The sequence below is a fragment of the Vanessa cardui genome, chromosome 2, assembly GCF_905220365.1.
Source record: "Vanessa cardui chromosome 2, ilVanCard2.1, whole genome shotgun sequence".
Taxonomy (NCBI): domain Eukaryota; kingdom Metazoa; phylum Arthropoda; class Insecta; order Lepidoptera; family Nymphalidae; genus Vanessa; species Vanessa cardui.
This window is the reverse complement of record NC_061124.1, coordinates 13,332,745-13,354,421: the sequence shown is the minus strand read 5'-3', so window position 1 is coordinate 13,354,421 and position 21,677 is coordinate 13,332,745. Positions and strand designations below refer to the sequence as shown.

The 21,677-nt window shown below is 34.4% G+C and overlaps 3 protein-coding genes across 4 annotated transcripts in view; 2 read left to right on the top strand and 1 right to left on the bottom strand.

Annotated features, from left to right (window-relative positions):
* Positions 1 to 3,004, top strand: part of LOC124535540 — a 77,164-nt gene extending 74,160 nt beyond the window's left edge. Inside the window, exons 9-11 of the mRNA XM_047111765.1 lie at positions 89 to 255; positions 609 to 740; positions 914 to 3,004. Coding sequence (XP_046967721.1) covers positions 89 to 255; positions 609 to 740; positions 914 to 1,296 — 682 coding nt within the window. The 3' untranslated portion in view covers positions 1,297 to 3,004. The remainder of the gene's footprint in view (positions 1 to 88; positions 256 to 608; positions 741 to 913) is intronic.
* A 2,406-nt stretch (positions 3,005 to 5,410) lies between these two features.
* Positions 5,411 to 9,258, bottom strand: LOC124535547 (kelch domain-containing protein 4). Of its 2 annotated transcripts, XM_047111777.1 has the most exons (9): positions 9,041 to 9,258; positions 8,741 to 8,914; positions 8,239 to 8,360; positions 7,926 to 8,034; positions 7,531 to 7,758; positions 7,003 to 7,200; positions 6,450 to 6,627; positions 6,079 to 6,291; positions 5,411 to 5,666 (listed from the first exon to the last, which is right to left on the bottom strand). In XM_047111777.1, the coding sequence occupies exons 1-9, from the start codon at positions 9,149 to 9,151 to the stop codon at positions 5,533 to 5,535; spliced, it is 1,467 nt and encodes a 488-aa protein (XP_046967733.1). In that variant the 5' UTR covers positions 9,152 to 9,258; the 3' UTR covers positions 5,411 to 5,532. The 2 variants fall into 2 exon arrangements, with proteins under 2 accessions (XP_046967733.1, XP_046967740.1); XM_047111784.1 differs by lacking the exon at positions 7,003 to 7,200 and having other exon boundaries at positions 9,041 to 9,257.
* Positions 9,259 to 9,685: 427 nt separating this feature from the next.
* Positions 9,686 to 20,485, top strand: LOC124540102 (general transcription factor IIF subunit 1). The gene is made up of 13 exons (XM_047117537.1): positions 9,686 to 9,904; positions 10,259 to 10,434; positions 11,019 to 11,153; positions 11,861 to 11,962; positions 12,233 to 12,301; positions 12,975 to 13,096; positions 13,756 to 13,884; positions 14,732 to 14,840; positions 14,921 to 14,986; positions 15,405 to 15,550; positions 16,328 to 16,435; positions 16,768 to 16,891; positions 20,241 to 20,485. The coding sequence occupies exons 1-13, from the start codon at positions 9,884 to 9,886 to the stop codon at positions 20,446 to 20,448; spliced, it is 1,515 nt and encodes a 504-aa protein (XP_046973493.1). The 5' UTR covers positions 9,686 to 9,883; the 3' UTR covers positions 20,449 to 20,485.
* The last annotated feature ends 1,192 nt before the right edge of the window (positions 20,486 to 21,677 follow it).

Sequence of the window (21,677 nt, the reverse complement as noted above, 5' to 3'; positions counted from 1 at the left end):
CTATGTTTTCGGTCTATGTAAACTTTATTTAAGCAGCAATGGAATCAATGTCTGAAGCCACTATATAGTGTACGTGTTGGCATTGCAGCTACACGTCGATAGCGGCGGGCGACGGCAGCGCGGCGCTGGCGTCCAACCCCGAGGTGCGCGCGGCGCCGGCGCCCGGGCCCGCGCCGCCCGCCGACTCGCTGCGCGCCTTCACCGCGCGCCTCAAGGACGCCTACAACGGCGTCGAGGTGCAGTGGAAGGACTCGGGTGAGTGTAACACGCTTATTAGAATCTCGTTCTTGACGCAAATTTACGTGGTCGTGAAATTCATGTTTAAAAATATATCTTCGAAAAGCGGCTAGTGTATATGGCCTATCGCACGTATTGTGCTACAGAATTATTTGACCGACTTGTATTATTGAGCCTTTTAAATTAATCACAAAGACTTTTTCAAAGGGTGACGTGTGCTATCAATTTCAATGGCAATGTCTAAAGAAAGAAGAATTAATAAGCTTTCTATTCGCTCATTACGGCAAATCTAAAACCTATCTTCAAGATCCTTTTAAACCGATTATATTTTAGTATTTTATGTTCACTGATCTATTTATTGTTATTATCAGCTGAGGATCTCCAATCGGCTGCGGCATCGGTTAACGAGTTTCTGGATAACGGCGGGTCGGGATCAGGCTCGGGAGACGACACGAACGACACCGAGGACCCCGGTGATGATGACGACAGGGATTATCCTGAAGGTTTGTAACACTCAAATCATGTTAGCACGTATGTTTTAACTCTAAATATATACGTTTTCATTACACTACGATTATCAACGTATGTTATATTTTTTACAAATAGACACTAGAGAAATATACCATAAACATTCCGCCGGAAGAAAAAAACGCTCATGGTTTTAATTTGTTTACAGGTTCCGGAGATAGCAGACCTGGGCTGGACACAACAGAGACCGACATTGATAACCGGCCACCGGAGATACCGAACATACCCAGCATCGTCGACGTCCCCGGCACCAACAATGTCCAAGTGCGCGGTCGGGTGGACGAGCCGCCTGTCACCAACACCGACGCCGCTGAACGGGAGTTCGTCCCGCCCAGATCATACCCGACGCCAGACGAAGTCCCGTCGGGACCGGACCAGACCGGGGTCGACGTTTCATCCGGACCGGATCAGGCCCAGGAGCAGCCGGTCGCCGGTTCCGCGGACCGGCCGTCGTTGCAGACGGCTCTCTTCACCTACGCCCTCCCGGTCGTGTGCGCGTGGTTCGGCACCATCGTGACCGACATCTTCTAAGCGACACCTCGGTGACGTCACGTCGCGCAGTTAACTTATTGTAGCATAGGCGATGCACGTAATACAATTATTTATTTCACTTCCGACGATCGACTGCGGTCGGTGCGCGGGACGTGACGTCACCGCCGGCGTCCGCGGAAGCCAAGAGCTAGTCAGTGCGAGTGACGGTCGTGGGCCGAGCGAGTCCAGCGAACGCTCCTGTGATATGGACGAGTGACTCTCAACAAATTGAAAAGAAATACACAGTGAATGTGTAGTGTTAATTTATTTTTCTTAATCGAAATATTCCGTTGTCGAAGGAATAAGTGGTCGACAATAACAGTGGATTTCATTTTTTTTTTTATATATATATATATTATAAACCATTTTACCCAAATTATATGGCAATTATGAAAAAAAATTAGGAAAAAAAAAATACAACCAAATCGTGTATTTATTAAATGATCTTGTAAATATTAATTGTAAATTATATTCGATTTAGATAGCGAATGTTTTTATCCTTTCACGTACGTTTGTATGTATGTATGTATGTATGGTACTTTAGTCCATCGCTCAGCGTCGTCGAAATTTTTTAAGCTATTCTTCGTAACATGTTATAATGTATGTAATTGTAAACTTAGATATGAATTCTCTGTACATAGTGACGCAAAGCGGTGTGCCGTTTTCGGAATATCGGAATTATTTAAAATGTAAATATTAATTAGATGTATAACTAAGCGTAAGTTAAGACTGATTTGCTTTCGATATTTCTTTTATAATTTAAAGATACAATGCAACCAAAGGGAATATCGTGGTGATAAATTTGAATATCGAATCGCAGATTAAATAAATATACACAAAAAATAACTTTTTAAAAAAAGAACGTGTTTTTTTTTAAATTAATGTACTGGTTGAAAATTTGTTTTTTTTTTAAATGATTACGCTATGATTGTATTGTATCTTTGTATCATATATTCATTCGGAATAGAATTAACCGACTGACATAGATAATTTCGCTTTATTAATATTATGTTTTTTTTATTTTAATAACGCAATGTTATCAATCATGTTTAATTTTTATACGTTGGCTTCAGCTTTACTTTGCTATAAATGTATTTTTTTTATTTTAATTTACAATCCGTTACGATATCAGCGTATTGAAAATTAAATTTTAGATTTTTCTATGTAAGATACCAGTGTATAGTATCCTTAAGATTGTCATGGCGCACTATGTGTGAGAAGAAAAGAGACAGCAACAGTTGATACTGCAGACTCTCGGTAATCCGACAAATGTTTTGCAAGGATACTTAAGTGTTGCCATCATAGATTTTTCCAGTCCGGACATTTTTTTATTAAATTAACATGATTGTATAATTTGACAAAAGCTTTGAAGTTTGAAGGAAACGCAAGTCCGAATATGTGACAAGCCGCACAGCAAGTTGAAAGTTCTACCACAAATTGTTTTGCTTTCTGTCGGCTTATAGAGAGCGTTGAATTAGACAGAAGCCGGATTGCCAAGAGTCTACTGTAACTTGCATTGTATAGAATTTTATCTCTGTCCCTATTTCTTAGATATTCAAGTTTTGGTGTCGTCTGTGCTAAGTTTTTGCTAGTACATAAGTAACTTTCTTACATGCCATACATAGTCTTTTTTATTATAATCAAAACGCACAATAATATTTATATAATAAATAATAACTGTTTATTGAATAAATCGCAATAATTTTTATTTTTATTTTTTTTATTTAGTAAATATTCTCATCTGTCACTGTTTAAAATTAAACGTTGTCGATATTAAAAAGTTATATTTTTTTTTTATTTTGCTTCCGTTTAACGTTTGTTTTTTTAAACAAACATATCAATGACTATATAAAAAACAACCTTTGTATTTTCAAGTTTTGGGACCAAAAAATATTGTCATTGTTAAAGGTCGAATGTCTCGAAAAGATATTTGCTAACTACCTAAACTAACTTTATGAATTGCATTTTTAACGTATTAATATAATCAAATTTTACAATCATTAGGAAAAATTATTAATTTTATTTAAAACCAATACTTGCCAAGGCACAAAATATTAAAAAAAAAAATAGTAAATAATAAATACAATGTTTAAATGATCGTATGAACAGAAAACTTACATAAAAGTTTTAGACGAATACTTTAATTTTTTTTTTATTACATTTGATCAATAACTCTTGTAAAAGCTGTACAGTAATGTATATATAACAATATTATGTCCTTAGCATTTTATTATTGTTGCTATATTTTTAATCTATACATTAAAACGTGTAAGCATTATCCAGCTTTATCCTATATACGTACGTAGATTTTTATAGTAGATAACAAAATTGTAAAACACTATTCGATAAATATGTACTTTAATGAAGGTTTATTGCCAAAACAATACATTAAATAATACTAATTTCATAAAAAAATATTAGACTACACGTGACTATGACACTAATTATTGAAATTTAAACGAAATGTCTATTTGATTAACACCAAAATTATTAATATAACCTATCTGTTATTTTAGATATTTTTATACCAACTTAAAAATTAAAATCTTTCAACCGTTTTCTGCAAGTATCAACGTTAAATGTTTTAATATAAGCGTTAGTAGAATATAGGGGTATAAATAATAACAGGGTACCAATTTAAATAAACTGCCACAATCGACGATTACGTATGTAGTTGTTTTCGGCTATAAGCGGTCAACAAAGAGGAACTTCTATCATATTATTTTAACTACTGACTGAAGTTAAATAGTAGGTAATAATATTACACAGCGTCTGCGCTCATGCCGCTGCTAACTATGCGCACATTTTCAGCTCAATAATCACTATCCTAAAATGGGAACCTTTTTTTAAATTGTAAACTTATTCTCATCCACAATTTTTAATATCAATAATCTCATTACCAATTATAGTTCCTCTCCATTTCAGCATAAAGCGCTGTGAAAAATAAATCAATGCTTTTTTTATTGTGTTTTTTAAGTGAGTTGATGTTTAAGTTTAAATACCAATTAGTGTTACTTTGATTAGGTATCCATTTATGTGTCATTGAAGTAAGATTAATATAAAGTATTAGTTAACTATCCTAAGCAAACACACTCCAGCAATGTTTATAATTTCAGATGATTTACAAAAACATGTATCGTGACATTTAAAGTAACAAACTTTGAAATGAAACCTCTTTACGTCGTTTAATTAACTACAAGATGTTATAGTCATTATCTGTGCTAAATGCTAACGTCATTTCGATTAGTTAATTATTACTTTTACTTACCCATCAGTTAGATAATTTATTATTAATATTAATGCAGCTGCCTCCAAATTTTACTTCAACTCCACGTAACCATAAAGGTCAGGTATAAAGTAGTGTCGATTTTGGATATGTCCTTACGTGCTATAATTTGGAGACACCTGATTTAAAGCAGATAGATTTTACATTATTAAAAATATATGATGACTTCTGTATGTAATTTTCAATAAAATCGATATTTATAATCAAAACAATAATTTGTTAAAGGAACTAATATTAATAATTAATTTCCGTAACGTCAAAAAATAATGAATAAGGTGATATTAAAAAATAAATATGTGCGAAGAAATATATTATCTTTTCTCTCTTTCTCTAACATGACATGTAATGTATTAATTTGAAATTTTGAATGTATAACGATTAACGGTAGAATACAGATTTTTATATAAATATTATTTAGGCGCTACATTGTAGACAATTATGTAAATAATTAATAAATTTATTATGTGTAATTTAGTTTCTTATTTATATTATACCTTTCAAACAAAAAAAAAAAATTAGATTTTTGTAAATTAAAAAATAAAATAAAGCTCTAATAATTTTTATTAACACTCATTTATACACGGAAGGTTCTGTTATATCCATAACATTTGTAGTGCCCTTGATGGAGTATTCATTCATCATACTTCTTATTTCTTATATAGCTTGATGAGTAGATGGTCCACCAAATGATAAATTGTCACCACCGCCCATAAACATTAGGGTTGTAAGTCCCTTGTGATAATATTGTTTGGTTCTAGAATATTTAATTGATGCATTTTCTATGTGCAATAAAAAAAAAAACAATCTACCAAAATAAAAACAATCAAACAAAGGTGTGTAATACTCCATTTATTCCTTATATTTACAGTGTTAACATTATTAATAGTACAGTAGAGTAGATTTGATTGATAATTTGTAAATTGCTGTTACAATTGTAATCAAAATCATCGTTAATCCTCTTCTGATTCTTCGCTGTCGTCAGTCTCACTTCCAGAACTCCCATCGTCTTCAGAATCAGATCCAAGCCAGTCCGGTAACGGTGGCTGTTCAATGATTGTCTTCCATCCGTTTAATTTGTGCAAATCTATGAAATCACAAATAAATATTAACACTAAGGTTATATCAGGAACTAAGAATTCAATACAACAAACGCGAGATCCTATAAATTAATGAATGATATGACAAGTTAGTCATGAAAATTTTGACATTATAAAAATTCTATGAAGAAATAAGGTTACATATAATTCGGGTTTATTTAAAATATCAAAATTTAAGTTAAGTACTACTATACAATGCTTTTTGACAATATGATAAATGAACCTTGAAATTAAATTTTTGTACTTGTGAATTAGATTAATAGTATACATTAAAAGTGAATCTGTATTTATTGGAAAATATTAATTCGAAGGAATTACAATTTTGAAAAGTCTCATTAAAAAAAGGATTTAGGCGATTTTGGAAAAATACCTTATTAGTAATAAGTATTAAGTACATACCGAGCGAATACATGTCCCCCAGATAAAACTGCTTGTCGTCCCGCTCGAGCACGCCGCCGTACACGTACAGCTGCGAGCGCTGCACGGCCAGCGACGCCGACATGCGGCCGCACGGGCCCCCCGTCGCGCGCTCGCGCCGCACGCTGGCCTGGGGCCTGGGGCCTTCGGGGGCCGGCGCCGACACGCGCATGCTGAACACCTCGTCCGTTACCACTGGAAGTTGAACTTGCTTTAGCTTATCGTATCGATTGATGGAAAAGTCACTAATACAGTTGCTAAATAATGACACGAAATGTTTCTATCGTGATTTAATTACTTATTTTAATAATTATAAGACCTTAATTAGGCTGATTGTTGCCAAAACCATATACCTGTGATTTCCTCCTGTTTCTTAGGCTCCTCTGGCGCAACCGGGGCGACGCTGGCTGCGCTCGTGTCCGTGTTGTCGGTGCGCAGGACGACCGGATGCCAGCGACACGTCTCCAAGTCTAACACTTTTAATTCATCGCTCATCTCGCCGCGTAGTTCTTCATCTGTTTCTTCGACGTCCTAAAATTATTAGTAATTATATTCAAGCTCTTCCCAAAGAAATCCTTTGGTCATTTACTGATTTGACCTATTTAAATATTTGCTAGTTTTCGAATGCATGCTGTGGTCTCCTATAATTGAAGGAGCACATAACTTGTGTAACCTTTATACCGTTTTATTTTGAATGTGTAATTAGTGTGTATCCTTTGTTGGAGACTCATAAATAAATAAATAAATAAATAAATAAATAAATAAATAAATAAATAAATGAATGAATGAATGAATGAATGAATGAATGAATGCATGAATGAATGAATGAATGAATGAATGAATGGATGGATGAATGAATGAATGAATGAATGAATATAGTATAGAAGCGAATAGCGAACAACTCACGGCGACGCCCCCGAAGACGTAAGCGCGGGCGCTACTAGCGGGCACGGCGCCCGCTTGCCCCGCGCGCACCTCGCCCGCGCCCGCCGCGCGCCACGCCCACGCCGCGCCGCGCGCCGCCAGCCGGAACACGTCCGCGTGCGTGTGCGCACGTTCGCTGCGGCCCTCGCGCACGCGGGAGAATCCACCATAGATCACGAGCTGCAACACGCCCCTTCGATAAGCATATCGAGTATGTGCACTATGGTGCTACAGGAGCCGACATGTGCACCAGCGACGTAACACCTTAATGAATTTTAAATAAGGAATGGTTGATATTTTTGTAACGTCTGTGATGCCAATATGTGTGAACTGCCTGATATACTATAAAATTTTTTTTTAATACTTAATCAACTACACATACAATAATAAATATATTGTGAATTACAGGAACAATAGAATTAGTTTACAACAAACAGATTATCTTTTATATATTTTTTTGTCTCCTGTTTAAGTAACCCTAATATATATTGTTCGAATTGTATAGCTTACCGAATCATTCCCAGCCGGTAACATGACGCACGCAGATCTCGCAGTGGGCCCTCTCCCGGTCGGTGTAAGTTTAGTCCACTCTCGATTGTCCAAGCAGAATGTGTACAAGTCGTCAAAGTATTTACACTCTCTTCCATCGTCACAATAACCACCGAATACGAACAATTTTCGACCTAATAACACCATACGGTGACCCGATCTAGCTGATGGGCCATTAGGAGCTATAACCTGAAAATAAAAAAAGTAATAAACATTACATTTAAAATGAAATACATACAATGGATACACAATACATGTAATGGTTAAATTTTTACTGATCATGAATACATATTAATTTTATTTAAAAAAAATATTTAACTTGAATCTTATAATGTAAAAGCCCACACCAGTCCTACCTTTTCCCACTTCTTCTCCGCTAATGAAAAACACCATAAGTCTTTGTAGTGATGAAATTGAGTCTCTGAGGGACTTGTGAATTCTCCACCAAACACCCACAATTCTCCTCTATTTAACAATAAATACTAATAAACTTTGTGATATAATTCAATAAAAAATTGAAAAATTTACCAATCATTTCCATAACCAACCAGTGAATGACTTATTTTTATAATTACTGCTTCTATGTCAAATATTTAAATTATTTAGACTAGAGATTATTTAAATTACTATACCTCGATTTGCTTTAATAAATAAAGATGTTTTATTTACTTATTAGCTGGAGTAGCAACAGCTTGGTGGGCGCTTCTAGGTGGTGGAGCTCCCGGTGCTTTAACTTGCTTCCAAGTGCCATTAGCAGCATTGAAGAACAGCAAGTCATTGTACACTTCAGTCTGCCAACAGAATAGACTAGTGATGGTCTTTAGTCAGAAACAAAGTCTATTAATCTAATTCATAGTAATAATTGGCAAAATTTTTTAAGAAAAATATTACAGTACATGAATATTTTGTTAGTAGTAACAATATTGTAACTTAATTACATTTGGACAAACTTAAAACTACTTAAAATAAGGCAAATTTTGAAACAACACTATAAGTAAGTAATCTGTAAGTAAATGAATACAAAAACAATACAAAGATCTTAATCCAATAAAAAAATGTGCGAATTACATTTGGGCTTCAATAATACAATGATATGGAAGACACTAGGAGATATAAAAATAAATTATATACATTTCTTTATAATGTAAAATAAGTCAATCAATAATGTCACCTGTTTCCCATTATGAAATTCTCCACCAAACAAGATCAATTCATTATTAGTTGGGTGAGGTGTAAGAGAGGCATACGCCCTAGCAGTCGGTGGATTTGGTAATGCTTTCTCTGACGCTGCAGCACGCTTGGCTTCTTCCCTTTCGATTTCTGCTATCACTTTTGCGATATCCTCCTAAGAATATATAATATTTGACGTCAGATATTTTATACATTATATAGCCTGTTAAAATAATACAAAGGACAAATAATAATAAAAATACATGACCCTATATCTAATAGTAAATACGGTGATACTAACCTCTCCTAAATTAGCAAGCTCCTTTTTAAGTTTATTTGCTAATTTCTTCTCTGTTTTTATGGCAGTTTTGACGGCACCGCTCACTTTATTTTTGTTTTTCTTTTTGCCCATCGTGTATTATTTTAAAAATCAATACTATAAGAAAAGTACGTTTATATACTCTTCCCTTATGTCTAACATGTGTATTTGTTTTGACTTTTATATTTAATGGTGTGTCAAATAGTGTGTAATGTGTCATATGTCAAATTTCAATGATCTGAATTCTGAATTTCAATGTCGATTGTCGACTTAAAACTGATTAATTAAAAGCGAAAACAAAATATATTTCGATTTACTATAAATAATGCGTACAGAAAAGCTACTATCGACTGCATGGAAGTACCGACAGATGACAATTTCTAAAATATCATTTGGGTATTTGAAAAATAGTAGGCACTAAAATTAAAACCATTTAAAGCTTTTCAAATCTATCATAATCTATATATCACAAAACTAAAATGTGTTGTGTATTCTTTAGAACAATCACATGTCTTAAATTATACACTATTAACAATTCTAGATTGATTTATAATACCATTGGATAATAAGTCAATTGAGAATTTAAATTGCAATTACCAAACGCTTCTTGCCAAATGCCAAGTAATGAAATAAAGTTTAACGTCAAACTGTTAAAATAGGTACATATTTATGTGTTGCTCATTTGTAAATTGTAATATCGCGAAGTTACACAAATATATAAATATTCTTATTAATAATGAAACTAAGGACTATTAGATAATTTCAGAATTTTATTTATTAGTGTTGTGATAATTTATTTATCAATATAAGAAAATAGTCATCAAGATGACGACTCCAAGTTCTTCAGTATGTATACATTTTTTTTTAAACTTGTTTTAACATATTTCACCACTCTTTAAGTATACAATAGTCATTGAAAAAATATTTGGAACTAATAGATAATAAAAAAGAATAATGCTTATTATTACATAATAAAAAAATACGCATAAAGTTACATTTAAAAAAAGATTATTTATTTTAATTTCCCTGAAAGATTAATTTTACTAAGAGATTTATTAAGAGTTATACTTTCTTTTTACTTTTCATACTGTAAGACTACCATTGCGCCAAAGTAATAGTTTGTTGTTAAACTAAGAAAATTAAATCATGGTGCCCAAAATAAAACCAAAATATAATAAATATCAGTTTTTTTTTTAATAGCAAGCAGGATCAGTTCAAGAGTTCAAAATCAGAGTGCCAAAAAATGTAAAGAAGAAATATCATGTGATGAGATTCAATGCCACACTAAATGTTGATTTTGCAAAATGGACAAATGTGAAAATGGAAAGGGAGAACAACATCAAAGAGTTCAAAGGGATAGAAGAAGATATGCCAAAGTGAGTTGATGTATTTCATTGCCCTTCATTTTTAAGTGATCATGTACAAACTTTTTTATAGGTTATATTACTGTAACATTATTTATTACAAAATATTCTGCCTTAAGTGAATTGTGTAATTTATTTTTGTATACTTATTTTGTTTGTTTTAATTAAATACTATGCTTCTATATTTTATACAATAAAAATTAATAAACAGTAAATAAGCTTATTCAACAATACAAAAGTACTAAAAGAAGAGACTGAAAATGTGTGCCCTGTTGAGAAACATGTGATTAATATACAGTTTACCACCCATAACCCATACTTTTTCAATAACTAATCACGCATGTGGAGAAACTCAAAGAGTTCTTTTAGCCCCCAGCATATAGTTAAGAATGTACAAAAACAAGACAGGAGAACCCTCTTGATTGAATTATTATTTAACCTGAAATGTAACCTTCACCTCTTATATTATATATACTAATTGTTTATAGTCATTGAAACACAGTAATTAAAAAACGACACCTCAAAATAAATTATTTATGGTATAGCATGGTATATATAATAGGTTTTTTATATAAAAAACAAAAACAAAATTGCAGATTTGGTGCAGGTTCAGAGTATGGAAGAGACATGCGTGAAGAGGCACGTAGGAAAAAATTTGGTATCATCTCCCGCAAATACAAACCAGAAGACCAACCGTGGATACTGAAAGTCGGTGGAAAGACTGGCAAAAAGTATGTATGCAATAATTTTATAGTTATAATATGATAGCAGATGCACAAAAGAAAGTACATACAGGCAGTCGTCGACATACATCTATTGAAGTTATGTCGAACAATGTTTTGACACTGTTCCTCAAGTATATGTCAAATGTTTCGATTTCCGGCGCAGGAGAGATAGAGATTCACTTGTTTCGAGGTCTAGCCAGGAAGAAAAATATAAAGCAATCTAGTATGTCTCGACTTACGTCGTTTCGATTTGCGTCGCGTATTTCGAGTACCTAACATGCCGTAAGTATGAGGACTGCCTGTATATTGCGTATACACATTGTTGCTAGCAGAAATATTAATCCATTCTTATACTCAGTGCAACACTAATATGGAAACTCAAGTGTTTGTAATAATTTAGAAATTATTTTCATTATAACACAATTGAGATTATCTCTGTTTTCCATTTGAATATTCAATTCTAAGGCCACTGAGATCTTATAGCCATAATTTCATAAAAAAATTATGTTGGACAATGACTATATTTGCATCAGGCATTATAGCAGGTTGAAGAAGGCATGGATGTACAAAAAGATTGCCAAAATTGTATACCTCTGTTATTAAGAATCCTCGTTGTAATTATTTATTTTCTCTGTGTGGTGTACATTAATGTAATTAAGTAGTAGAAAAATAAGCTTCCCCTCACTTATTAACTCTATGTTGCTACCTTACAGGTTCAAGGGCATTCGTGAAGGCGGTGTATCAGAAAACGCCGCCTATTATGTATTCACCCACGCTGATGATGGCGCCATTGATGCTTACCCGCTACAAGAATGGTAAATTATTCCTAAATGATAATTATTCCTAATATAAATAATGGTAATTGTAAAATATTTTCAATCAACTGTGCATTACTGTTTAACAAGGCAAATTACCAAAAGTAAATTTTTTGTGTGTATTTACGCCTTACTATTACTTAAAGTTGTAGTTTTGAAGGATGCATTTCTGATTTTTTGACAATCTATAAAGAAATGATACTGAATTTGTATTGTATCTAATATATTTCACAAATGTTATATTAAAGGCTAAATTATTTTTGTTAACAGGTATAATTTCCAACCAATTCAAAGATATAAGGCTCTATCAGCAGAGGAAGCAGAACAAGAGTTTGGACGGTTAGTTTAACAATTATATTGACCAACTGACCATTAAAAATCTTCACAGTTTAAACTGGTAATGATGGTCCTACACTTGATGAACCTTATTTCGTCTTATTGATACTATATGAGCTCTACAGACCTCTATGACTAGATTAGAGCTAGACTATGCAAAACATATACTTATACATGCATCAATATATTAAATTTCGATGGCTGCAGATATCCCGAGTCAAACAGTGAGGACGGGACTTTTAAAGTTATTGAGTTTGTGATACGATCTGTACCTGTTAATATTAGTTATATACAGGATGTCATATTATAATATAAATTTTAAAGTTATTAGTAAATTACTAAAAGCGACTATACCAAATAGTCGAGATGGCCAAGTGGTTAGAACACGTGCATCTCAACCGATGATTGCGGGTTCAAATCCAGGCAAGCCCCGCTGTTTCATGTGCTTAATTTGTCTTAATAATTCATCTCGTGCTCAGCAGTGAAAGAAAACATCGTGAGGAAACCTGAACGTGACAAATTTCATAGAAATTCTGCCACATGTGTATTCCACCAACCCGCATTGGAACAGCGTGGTGGAATATGTTCCAAACCTTCTCCTCAAAGGGACAGGAGACCTTTAGCCCAGCAAAATTACAGGCTGTTGTTTTATACCAAATAAAATATGTGTCCGCAGACGTAACAAGGTCATCAACTACTTCTCGCTGATGTTCCGCAAGCGCATGCGCGGCGACGACGCGCCCGACGACGGCGACGACCCCGACGACAAGAAGACCAAGGGCGGGAAGGCCAAGAAAGGTGAGCATATACTGCAACTGTTGATCCCCTAGCCTTTATCTTTTTTAATTCATTTGACACATGAATAGCGCATATTCTTAAAAATTAAAAAAGTAAAGTTACAACCTGTTAGTTATTGCCTGAATATGTACAACAGCTGGGAAGACCAAGGGCGGGAAGGCCAAGAAAGGTGAGCGTACTGCAACTGCTAATCTCCTAGCCTTTATCTTTTTTAATTCATTTGACACATGAATAGCGCATTTACTTAAAAAAAAAAAATACTTTTTAATTTTTAAGCCTGTTCTTTATTGCCTGAATATTTATTTATTTATTTAATGCCACACTGTATACATATCATTACAGAATTGTGCCCCAATTCGATATTACAGCACTTTAAAAAAACAAATTTAATACATCTATACATGTTATAATAATATATATAATACTAAATTGTATATGATATATTCCAAGCAGCAACTATTGTGAGTTCACTCATACTGCAACAAAACAAATCAACTCTGTCTGCTATCGCATTGAGAGTACGTAACGTATGTATAATATGTATCACAGCTTGGCTAAAGCCTCCTTTCTCTTGAAAGGAAAGGTATATAGCCAATTCTTCTTCCATGTAGTTGAATTATAAACATTGTATTTAATTAAAGTGTAATATGTTATCTTAGATCTGAAGATATCAGAGATGGACGAATGGATAGATTCCGACGATGAATCTTCTGATTCCGAGGGCGGGGAGAAGGACAAGGAGAAAGAAGACAGTGACTCCGGTACCAAGAAGAAGAAGAATAAAAAAGGTTCGTTGTAACTGCTGGAACTTTATAAGTATAACAGTTTTCACTTCTATGTTTATTCTTACATTTGATTGGAATAAATCTCAAGGTCAAGTTCGCATACAAATGTATTAACATGTTATCCTGTGCCGTGTCAGATGCAATATTCTTTATAGTTCAGGTATTGAGTTGATAAATTTTCAATTTTGTAGAATCATTTACGACTAAAATTTGTAATAAATATAAATAAATAGGCAATTTGACAATGCGAAAAATAAATTGTGAATGATTGTAATCAGTGTATGTTATGAGTTTAAAAATGGTTATTTACTAACGAAACTTGAAAATAATACTTAATTTATTCAAAAATCAACAAATAAAAATGCATTTTTTTCAAACGTTTGTCACGTGACACAAAACGCTCGTGATTGGCCGGGCTTATGATGAAGTCACTTTCTTGTAAACCTTGCTTTTCTACTATATGTACCACAGATTAAAATACAGCAAAGTGACGTCACCGACCCCATTGCAGCGCCATATTGTCCAAGTAGCGTTTTAGCGCGTTATTTAAATATGGAATTTTTAATATGATATTTTTCGGCAAATATGTACTAGAAATAAAAAAATCAACTCTTACTGGGTTCCTTAACCTCTACTAAATAATATAAAATGGATTTTAAAAACCAGTCAAATAGCCTATTGTAATGTACTAGTAATCGCCCGCGGCTTCGCGCGCGTTTGATGTTGCTTGTCATGTATTAAGCAAATAAATAGCCTGTGTCCTTTCTTGGAGTTCGGTCGTGAAAGAATGACAAACAGACAGATATATATTATTATTAAATTAAAATTTTAATATTAATATGTTACTCAGGAGCTGTAAATAAGAAAAAGAAGAAAGTGAACGACGAAGCGTTTGAAGAGAGCGACGACGGAGACGAAGAGGGGAGGGAAAAGGACTACATATCTGACTCATCGGACAGGTAACCTTATTACTATTGACATAAGGTTTATATTTGATTAACAGTGGATATACAAGTTATATATATTTATATTCTTTCAGCGAATCCGACCACGAGACAAAAGCGAATAAGGAACTGAAGGGTGTCGCGGAAGAAGATGCTTTAAGGTATTATATTCCTGTACACACGGTATTATATTAAAGGGTTCTTGTCTTCAAAATAATCTTACACAATTAAAAATGATTGGGTTTTTTTCTGTGGAGAAATAAGAAGCAACCTTGTACAAGTAAATTGGACATGTTTTTGATATTTCCTTTCCTCAGAAAGTATAATCTTTCTATGTCAGCAATGTACTTGAATTCTTCGTTCCACAGGATTATCACAGGAAAAACATTAATCATACAATCTTATATAATCTTTACTTCTATAATAGTGATCTCACGCACACTAATACATCTCGTTATCACAAGCGTCACTCATACCAATGAAGATATATAACACAGACATAACATATAGTGAGCTTAATATAAACCTTAAAAATATATTTAATAATAATAATAATACATTATCTTTTATAAAATCCAGGAAACTTCTGACATCAGACGAGGACAGTGAAGAGGAACAGGAACAAAAGCAGGAATCGGAGCAAGAAGACGAACCCACCAAGGAGGGCGAGGAGAGGGCCAGCAAACTCACTAAGAAGAAGAAGAAGCCGGACGAGGCCAAGAAAGGTACACGGATTGTAGTGTGAGTCGAGATGGCCCAGTGGTTAGAACGCGTGCATCATAACCGATGATTGCGGGTTCAAACCCAGGCAAGCACCGCTGATTCATGTGCTTAATTTGTCTTCATAATTCATCTCGTGCTCAGCGGTGTAGGAAAACGTGAGGAAACCTGCATGTGACAAATTTCATAGAAATTCTGCCACATGTGTATTCCACCAAGCCGCATTGGAACAGCGTGGTGGAATATGTTCCAAACCTTCTCCTTAAAGGGAGAGGAGGCCTTTAGCCCAGCAGTGGGAATTTACAGGTTGTTGTTGTTGTTGTTGTAGTGTTTTTGTTTATGAGGAGTATCAGTGGCGTAAATAGGGCGGTGCCATCGGTGCCAAGGCACAGGGCGTAGACTCTCCGGGGCGCAAGAATAGACAGACTGGACAGGACTATTGTCTTTTCGTTTTGGTCTTGTTAAGATTCCGCTGAGTCCCTAGTAGATTCCAATACAAACGTACTAACAAGCTATTATCATTAAAACATGTGTTTATCGTTAATGGGCAACGCATGTGCAGTAGTGAACCTGCGTTTAAGTTATAGTGAGTGAGACAGTAAAATAGGCAATAGATTTGCTTAAATAGGGCGCAGTTATAGAAGCTCAAACTGGGCGCACTGAGATAAATATAAGACGTTCTATGCATACAGATGATTTCTATAATTCCTGTTATTTCTAATGTAAATTTTTACACTGCTTGAATTATTGACTTATACTTACAAGTTTTAATTTCCTTTCAGACTCGAGTAGTGAGTTCAGTTCAGATTCCGACACAGATCCGGAATCGAGTTCCAAGAAACCAAAGAAGACAAAGAACGGTACCGTCGACAAAAATGCATCCGGAGCGGGTTAGTACGCCTTTGTTTAACTACAGTTTGATAACGATAACAATCAGGACTCTGTCGGTTTCTCAACCCGTTGCTTAATTTGATCGTTTGATTTGTAACGCTTCAATAGCTGCTAATCTTTATTTGCGTAGTGATTGTGCATCTCTACCTGTATAAAGATAAATAAAATATCTTTTTTTTAATTTACTATTGAAAATAACTCAATTTAATAACTCTTTGCTACAATTAACAAGATTATGTAGAAGGCAATACGAACACAATTTAAACTCAAAAACAAAAGACGGTCGACATTTAAATAAGAGTGCGTTTATAACAACATGCGCGCTCCGCAGGCGGCGCGGGGGGTGCGGGGGGTGCGGGCGGCGCGGCGTCGGGTGCGGCGGCTGCCGTGGCGGCTGCCAACGCCGCCGCCAGCCAGCCCGCCGCCAAGCGAACCAAGCTCGACCCCTCCTACACGTGAGTATATGTCGCTTACTTTAATAGGCTATTTGAGAATGCGAAAAATAAATTGTGAATTGAAGCATTGGGTGCAACAAGGGCGTATCTCGAAAAAATGACTTTCGAAAAAATTAGATTTGAAATTTTAATTGCGTTTTATCCAATCAATAAGTAATTTTTAACCTGATATTACTTTGTCATATTATAGCCTTAAGATTTAACTATCAGATTTAACTATTGATACTATTTTAAAATGGTCATAAATACTATAAAAAATTTTTTTTTCTACATATGTTATACGCCCTTGTTACACCCAAGCGGTAAATATTTCGGGCGTTAATTTTTATTACTAATTTTAAAGGAAATAAATAACAACCATGTATAGAAACGTAAATCAACTTTATTCTAAAGTAACAAGTAGTGATTATGAACAATGTCTGAGACGCATATTTAATCAGATGAATAATATTGACTTGATACAGATGAAGTATCCGACTCCTCGGTGACCCGAGGTCTGACGGTAACGGGCCTTGATGACGGACCTGGTTGAGGTTCTGCATTTTCTTTGTCTTCAAATGTCAGGACTTGTTTAAGCCATTCAGCATTTTCAGGCTTCATAAAAGGAGTCAAAGACAGAACGTCCTTAATCTTTGCGGCTTTTACTCCTGGTTTATCTACAGACACCAAACCTAAATCATTTTTATTCATTGGTAGATTATATTTTTTCTTAAACATGTACTGTTCACCAGGCGCTGAATAAAACCTAGAGGTTTTTATTGTCCCCTTAGGACAAAACTCCAGCTTTACATATTGCTGTATTGCAAATCGATGTTTCCCTGTTGGTGTCTTAGACAAAAATGCCTGAAGACCTTTGTTCCAGTCTTCTATAAGGTAACTTGCCATTATTACCTTGAATGGACTTGGTTTACTTCTTGCTGACAACATCACGTTTGTATATTGCTCAGCTGTTTCTATAGTTTCTAAAGATTTTAGCAGAATTCCATACCTTCCAAAGTTCCTATCACACTGATTGTAAGAGTGGCCTCTCACAGGAAATATATGTTCAATGGCTACATTCAAGCTCTTGGCCAACCATGTGGAGAACATTACCATCGTTATATTCTTATTTTGCCCTCCAGCTGCATCAGAGAAAAATATTATCTTCTTAATATTAGAGAAATTTTGCAGTTTTTCTGTTATAAAATGATATAAAAAGGAACAAACAGTGTTAGGTCCTTTTTTTGAATCTATTTCTAGAAAACAGTAAAATGAGCTTTCTCCGTCATTGTGGCAATGAACATTGAAATTAAAAAGCCAAAGCAGTCTCTTGTAGAACTGGGACGTAATGTTTAGCTTCGGGATTGGCAAATTTTGGGCATAATCAAACTCCAATACAAGTGTGTCTGAGTCGGGATTATTCTGAACTGAGTCTAGAATATATTTTTTTAGGTCATTATATGATTCAACTCTTTTAAGGTGTAGCTGATATTTAATTTTACACGGGTCTGTAGGGTTAGCTTCCAAAAGAACTTTGCATTTTGTGCAAAAATCACACACATCCGTTCTAGGTTGTCTGAACGAATAAATACTGTTTTCTCGAAAATATCTGTGATAAGTATTGTACTTCATTTTTAAAACCCGTTTTGTTTGTTCAAAATAATATTCTTGAAAACTTTTGTAAAGTTTTAAAACGGTCAAATTAGAGTTATCGAAATATTTCCTTTCACTGGTTCGAGCGTAGTGTGAAGTCTTACTGGGAAATTTGTCCCAGTGTTCGTTTATCATATTATACACATCCTGTGGTATTTTATTGGGACGATTGTGGTGTTTTCCTCTCATGTCACGGATAGGATTGCCGGACAACTTATACTTTTGTATTATTCTCAAGCGTTTTTCGGATATTTGCAAAAGCGAAAGTAAAAATTTTCTACAACTTTGTACCTTTAAACCTTGTACGTTTACAAAATATTTCCACTGATTATCTCTTTTCATTTTATCACATCCAACATTCTCTCTCAACTTTGGTACGCTTTCTAAACACGACAATAAGAGGGTATCTTGTGGAACTTTATCACCAATACCCCAAAATTCTAAAAATAACTTGTTCTGCATGCTATTACTAATATTACCACAACATTTTTTCGAACAACACTCGGTAATATAATGAAAAATCTTCTTAGGAACCTGTTTACCACGAACTGATGTGTATTCTTCACCCAAATTTCTTTTTATCTTCCGCTCGTTTTTCTTCCAATCATTTTCGTTCTTCAACTTTCTTTTTCCTTTGTTTTTTGGAGGGATATATTCATCCTGGTCATCAACTGCACTAAAATCTCCTAAATTACTTGAATCAGACATTTTTTCTACATTGAAATAGGTTTAAACGAACAACTTGTCGGAACGTGCACTAAATTCAAACGCGATCTTGCTATCCCTGCAGTAAGGGCGCACCGCCACCCGCAATATTATTAATTATCACGCCACCTACAAACAATATTTTATAACGAGTTTTTACCACATGATACTAGATGGCACTAGCTATAATTTAAGGTAATAATACGAAAATGGGCTTTGGGAGCCGAACGCCCTTGTTGCACCCAATGCTTCAATTATTCTAATCAGTATAGATTATGATTTTAAAAATGGTTATTTACTAACGAAAGTTGAAAATAATATGTACTTAATTTATTCAAAATTCCATAAATAAAAATGCATTTTTTCAAACGTTTGTCACGTGACACAAAACGCTCCTGATTGGCCGGGCTTATGATGAAATGACTTTCTTGTAAACTTTGCTTTTCTACTATATGTACCACAGATTAAAATACAGGAAAGTGACGTCACCGACCCCATTGCAGTGCCATACTTTCGAAGTAGCGTTTTTGAGCGCTATTTAAATGTGGAATTTTTAATATGATATTTTTCGGAAAATATATACTAGAAATAAAAAACACAACTTTTACTGGGCTCATTAACTTCTACTAAATAATATAAAAGGGATTTTAAAAACCAGTCAAATAGCCTATTGAGACACGAAATTAACTTCAATCGAAATATACCTTTTTGGAGTATACTTCATATCAAAAAAGAAATTAATATAAACAAACCATAAATGTATGTTTTCCAATTTGCTCAAATCCATAATATTGTCAATTAATTATGTGAGCTGTCCATCACGCGTCAATTCGCTTTCAAATGTTTTGGATTTTAGAAAACCTTTGATTCATTTTTACAAAACTAAATTAAATTTAAAAATCCGTAATTAATGCTGTTAATTTAAGGATCAACATTTATAATTTAGCTTGTGTGTTGTAAATGTAAGTTGTAGTTAATGTGTGTGTCTGTGTGTGTGTGTGTCGGTGGGCAGCGAGTGCGGCGTGACGGAGGAGGCAGTGCGGCGCTACCTGGCGCGCAAGCCGATGACGACGACGGAACTGCTCACCAAGTTCAAGTCCAAGCGCACGGGCGTCAGCTCGGAGCGCCTCGTCGAGACCATGACGCAGATCCTCAAGCGGATCAACCCCGTCAAGCAGAACATCAACGGCAAGATGTACCTCAGCATCAAGCAGACGTGATCGCTTGTGCTTGTTCATTAAATTCAATTTTGTTAAATAACGACTTTTTATTTTATCGTTTTTAAAATTAGAACGTACTACAGTCGACGAAGATTTATTCTGTAAAAAACAGTAATAGTCTTTTAAAGGACGTAATGATGCAACACCAAAATTCCAATTTAAAAAATATCTATACCATTTGTTCGGAAATGAACACTTCTAACGACTTTTTATTTTATCGTTTTTAAGTTTAGAACGTAAACTACAGTCGACGAAGACTTATTCTATAAAAAGCAGTAATAGTCTTTTGAAGGACATAATGATGCAACACCAAAATTCCAATTTAAAAAATATATATACCATTTGTTCGGAAATGAACACTTCTAACGACTTTTTATTTTATCGCTTTTAAAATTAGAACGTAAACTACAGTCGACGAAGACTTATTCTATAAAAAACGGTAATAGTCTTTTAAAGGACATAAATGATGAAACACCAAAAGTCCAATTTAAAAAATATATATGCCATCTGTTTGGAAATGAACACCTCTAACATCAAGTAGCCCAGTAGCTCGCTAGCCAACTCATTTTAGTAAAATAATAAATAAATATGAGACAACATCACATACATTACTCTAATCCCAATGTAAGTAGATAAAGCACTTGTGTTATGGAAAATCAGAAGTAAAGAAGGTACCACAAACACCCAGACCCAAGACAACATAGGAAACTTATGATAATCTACAACGACTCGGCCGGGAATCGAACCCGGGACCACGGAGTGGTGTTTAAATGAAAACCGATGTACACACCACTCGATCACGGAGGTCGTCTAAAAGGAAAATTAATGTTAATGGACCGACTAAAATAATTACAATTTCTGGAAAAATCTTTCATGAGAAATCAGGCTGATTTGCAAGCAACGCTTTTGTACAATATGTACGGCTCTTGACATATTGCTTCATAATTGAATCAAAGAACACACAGGTGTATATTAATGAATAAAGTTTTCTGGATTAGTGCAAAGAATGGGCGTTCCACTGGGATAAATTTTGGGACCTTGTCTATTTTCGTTGTTTATAAATGATTTTCCTTACTATGTTAAAGATATTTGTGATATCGTATTGTTTACTGAACACACCTCATTACTTGTAAATTTGACAGGAAACAACCTAATTGTGACGATGTTAACAATGCATTATCACTGATAAAAATAGTTCTAAATGCTAAAAAGACAAAATTGAACTTAAT

Bases quoted from the DNA above. Each gene is read 5' to 3' on its own strand.
- LOC124535547 (XM_047111777.1), bottom strand. From the start codon at position 9,151: ATGGGCAAAAAGAAAAACAAAAATAAAGTGAGCGGTGCCGTCAAAACT. The intron at 8,915-9,040 runs GTTAGTATCACC...ATATATTCTTAG, and splicing joins AGCTTGCTAATTTAGGAGAG to GAGGATATCGCAAAAGTGAT. The intron at 7,201-7,530 runs GTAAGCTATACA...GGCGTGTTGCAG, and splicing joins TACCGGCTGGGAATGATTCG to CTCGTGATCTATGGTGGATT.
- LOC124540102 (XM_047117537.1), top strand. From the start codon at position 9,884: ATGACGACTCCAAGTTCTTCA. The intron at 10,435-11,018 runs GTGAGTTGATGT...ACAAAATTGCAG, and splicing joins ATAGAAGAAGATATGCCAAA to ATTTGGTGCAGGTTCAGAGT. The intron at 14,841-14,920 runs GTAACCTTATTA...ATATTCTTTCAG, and splicing joins ATATCTGACTCATCGGACAG to CGAATCCGACCACGAGACAA.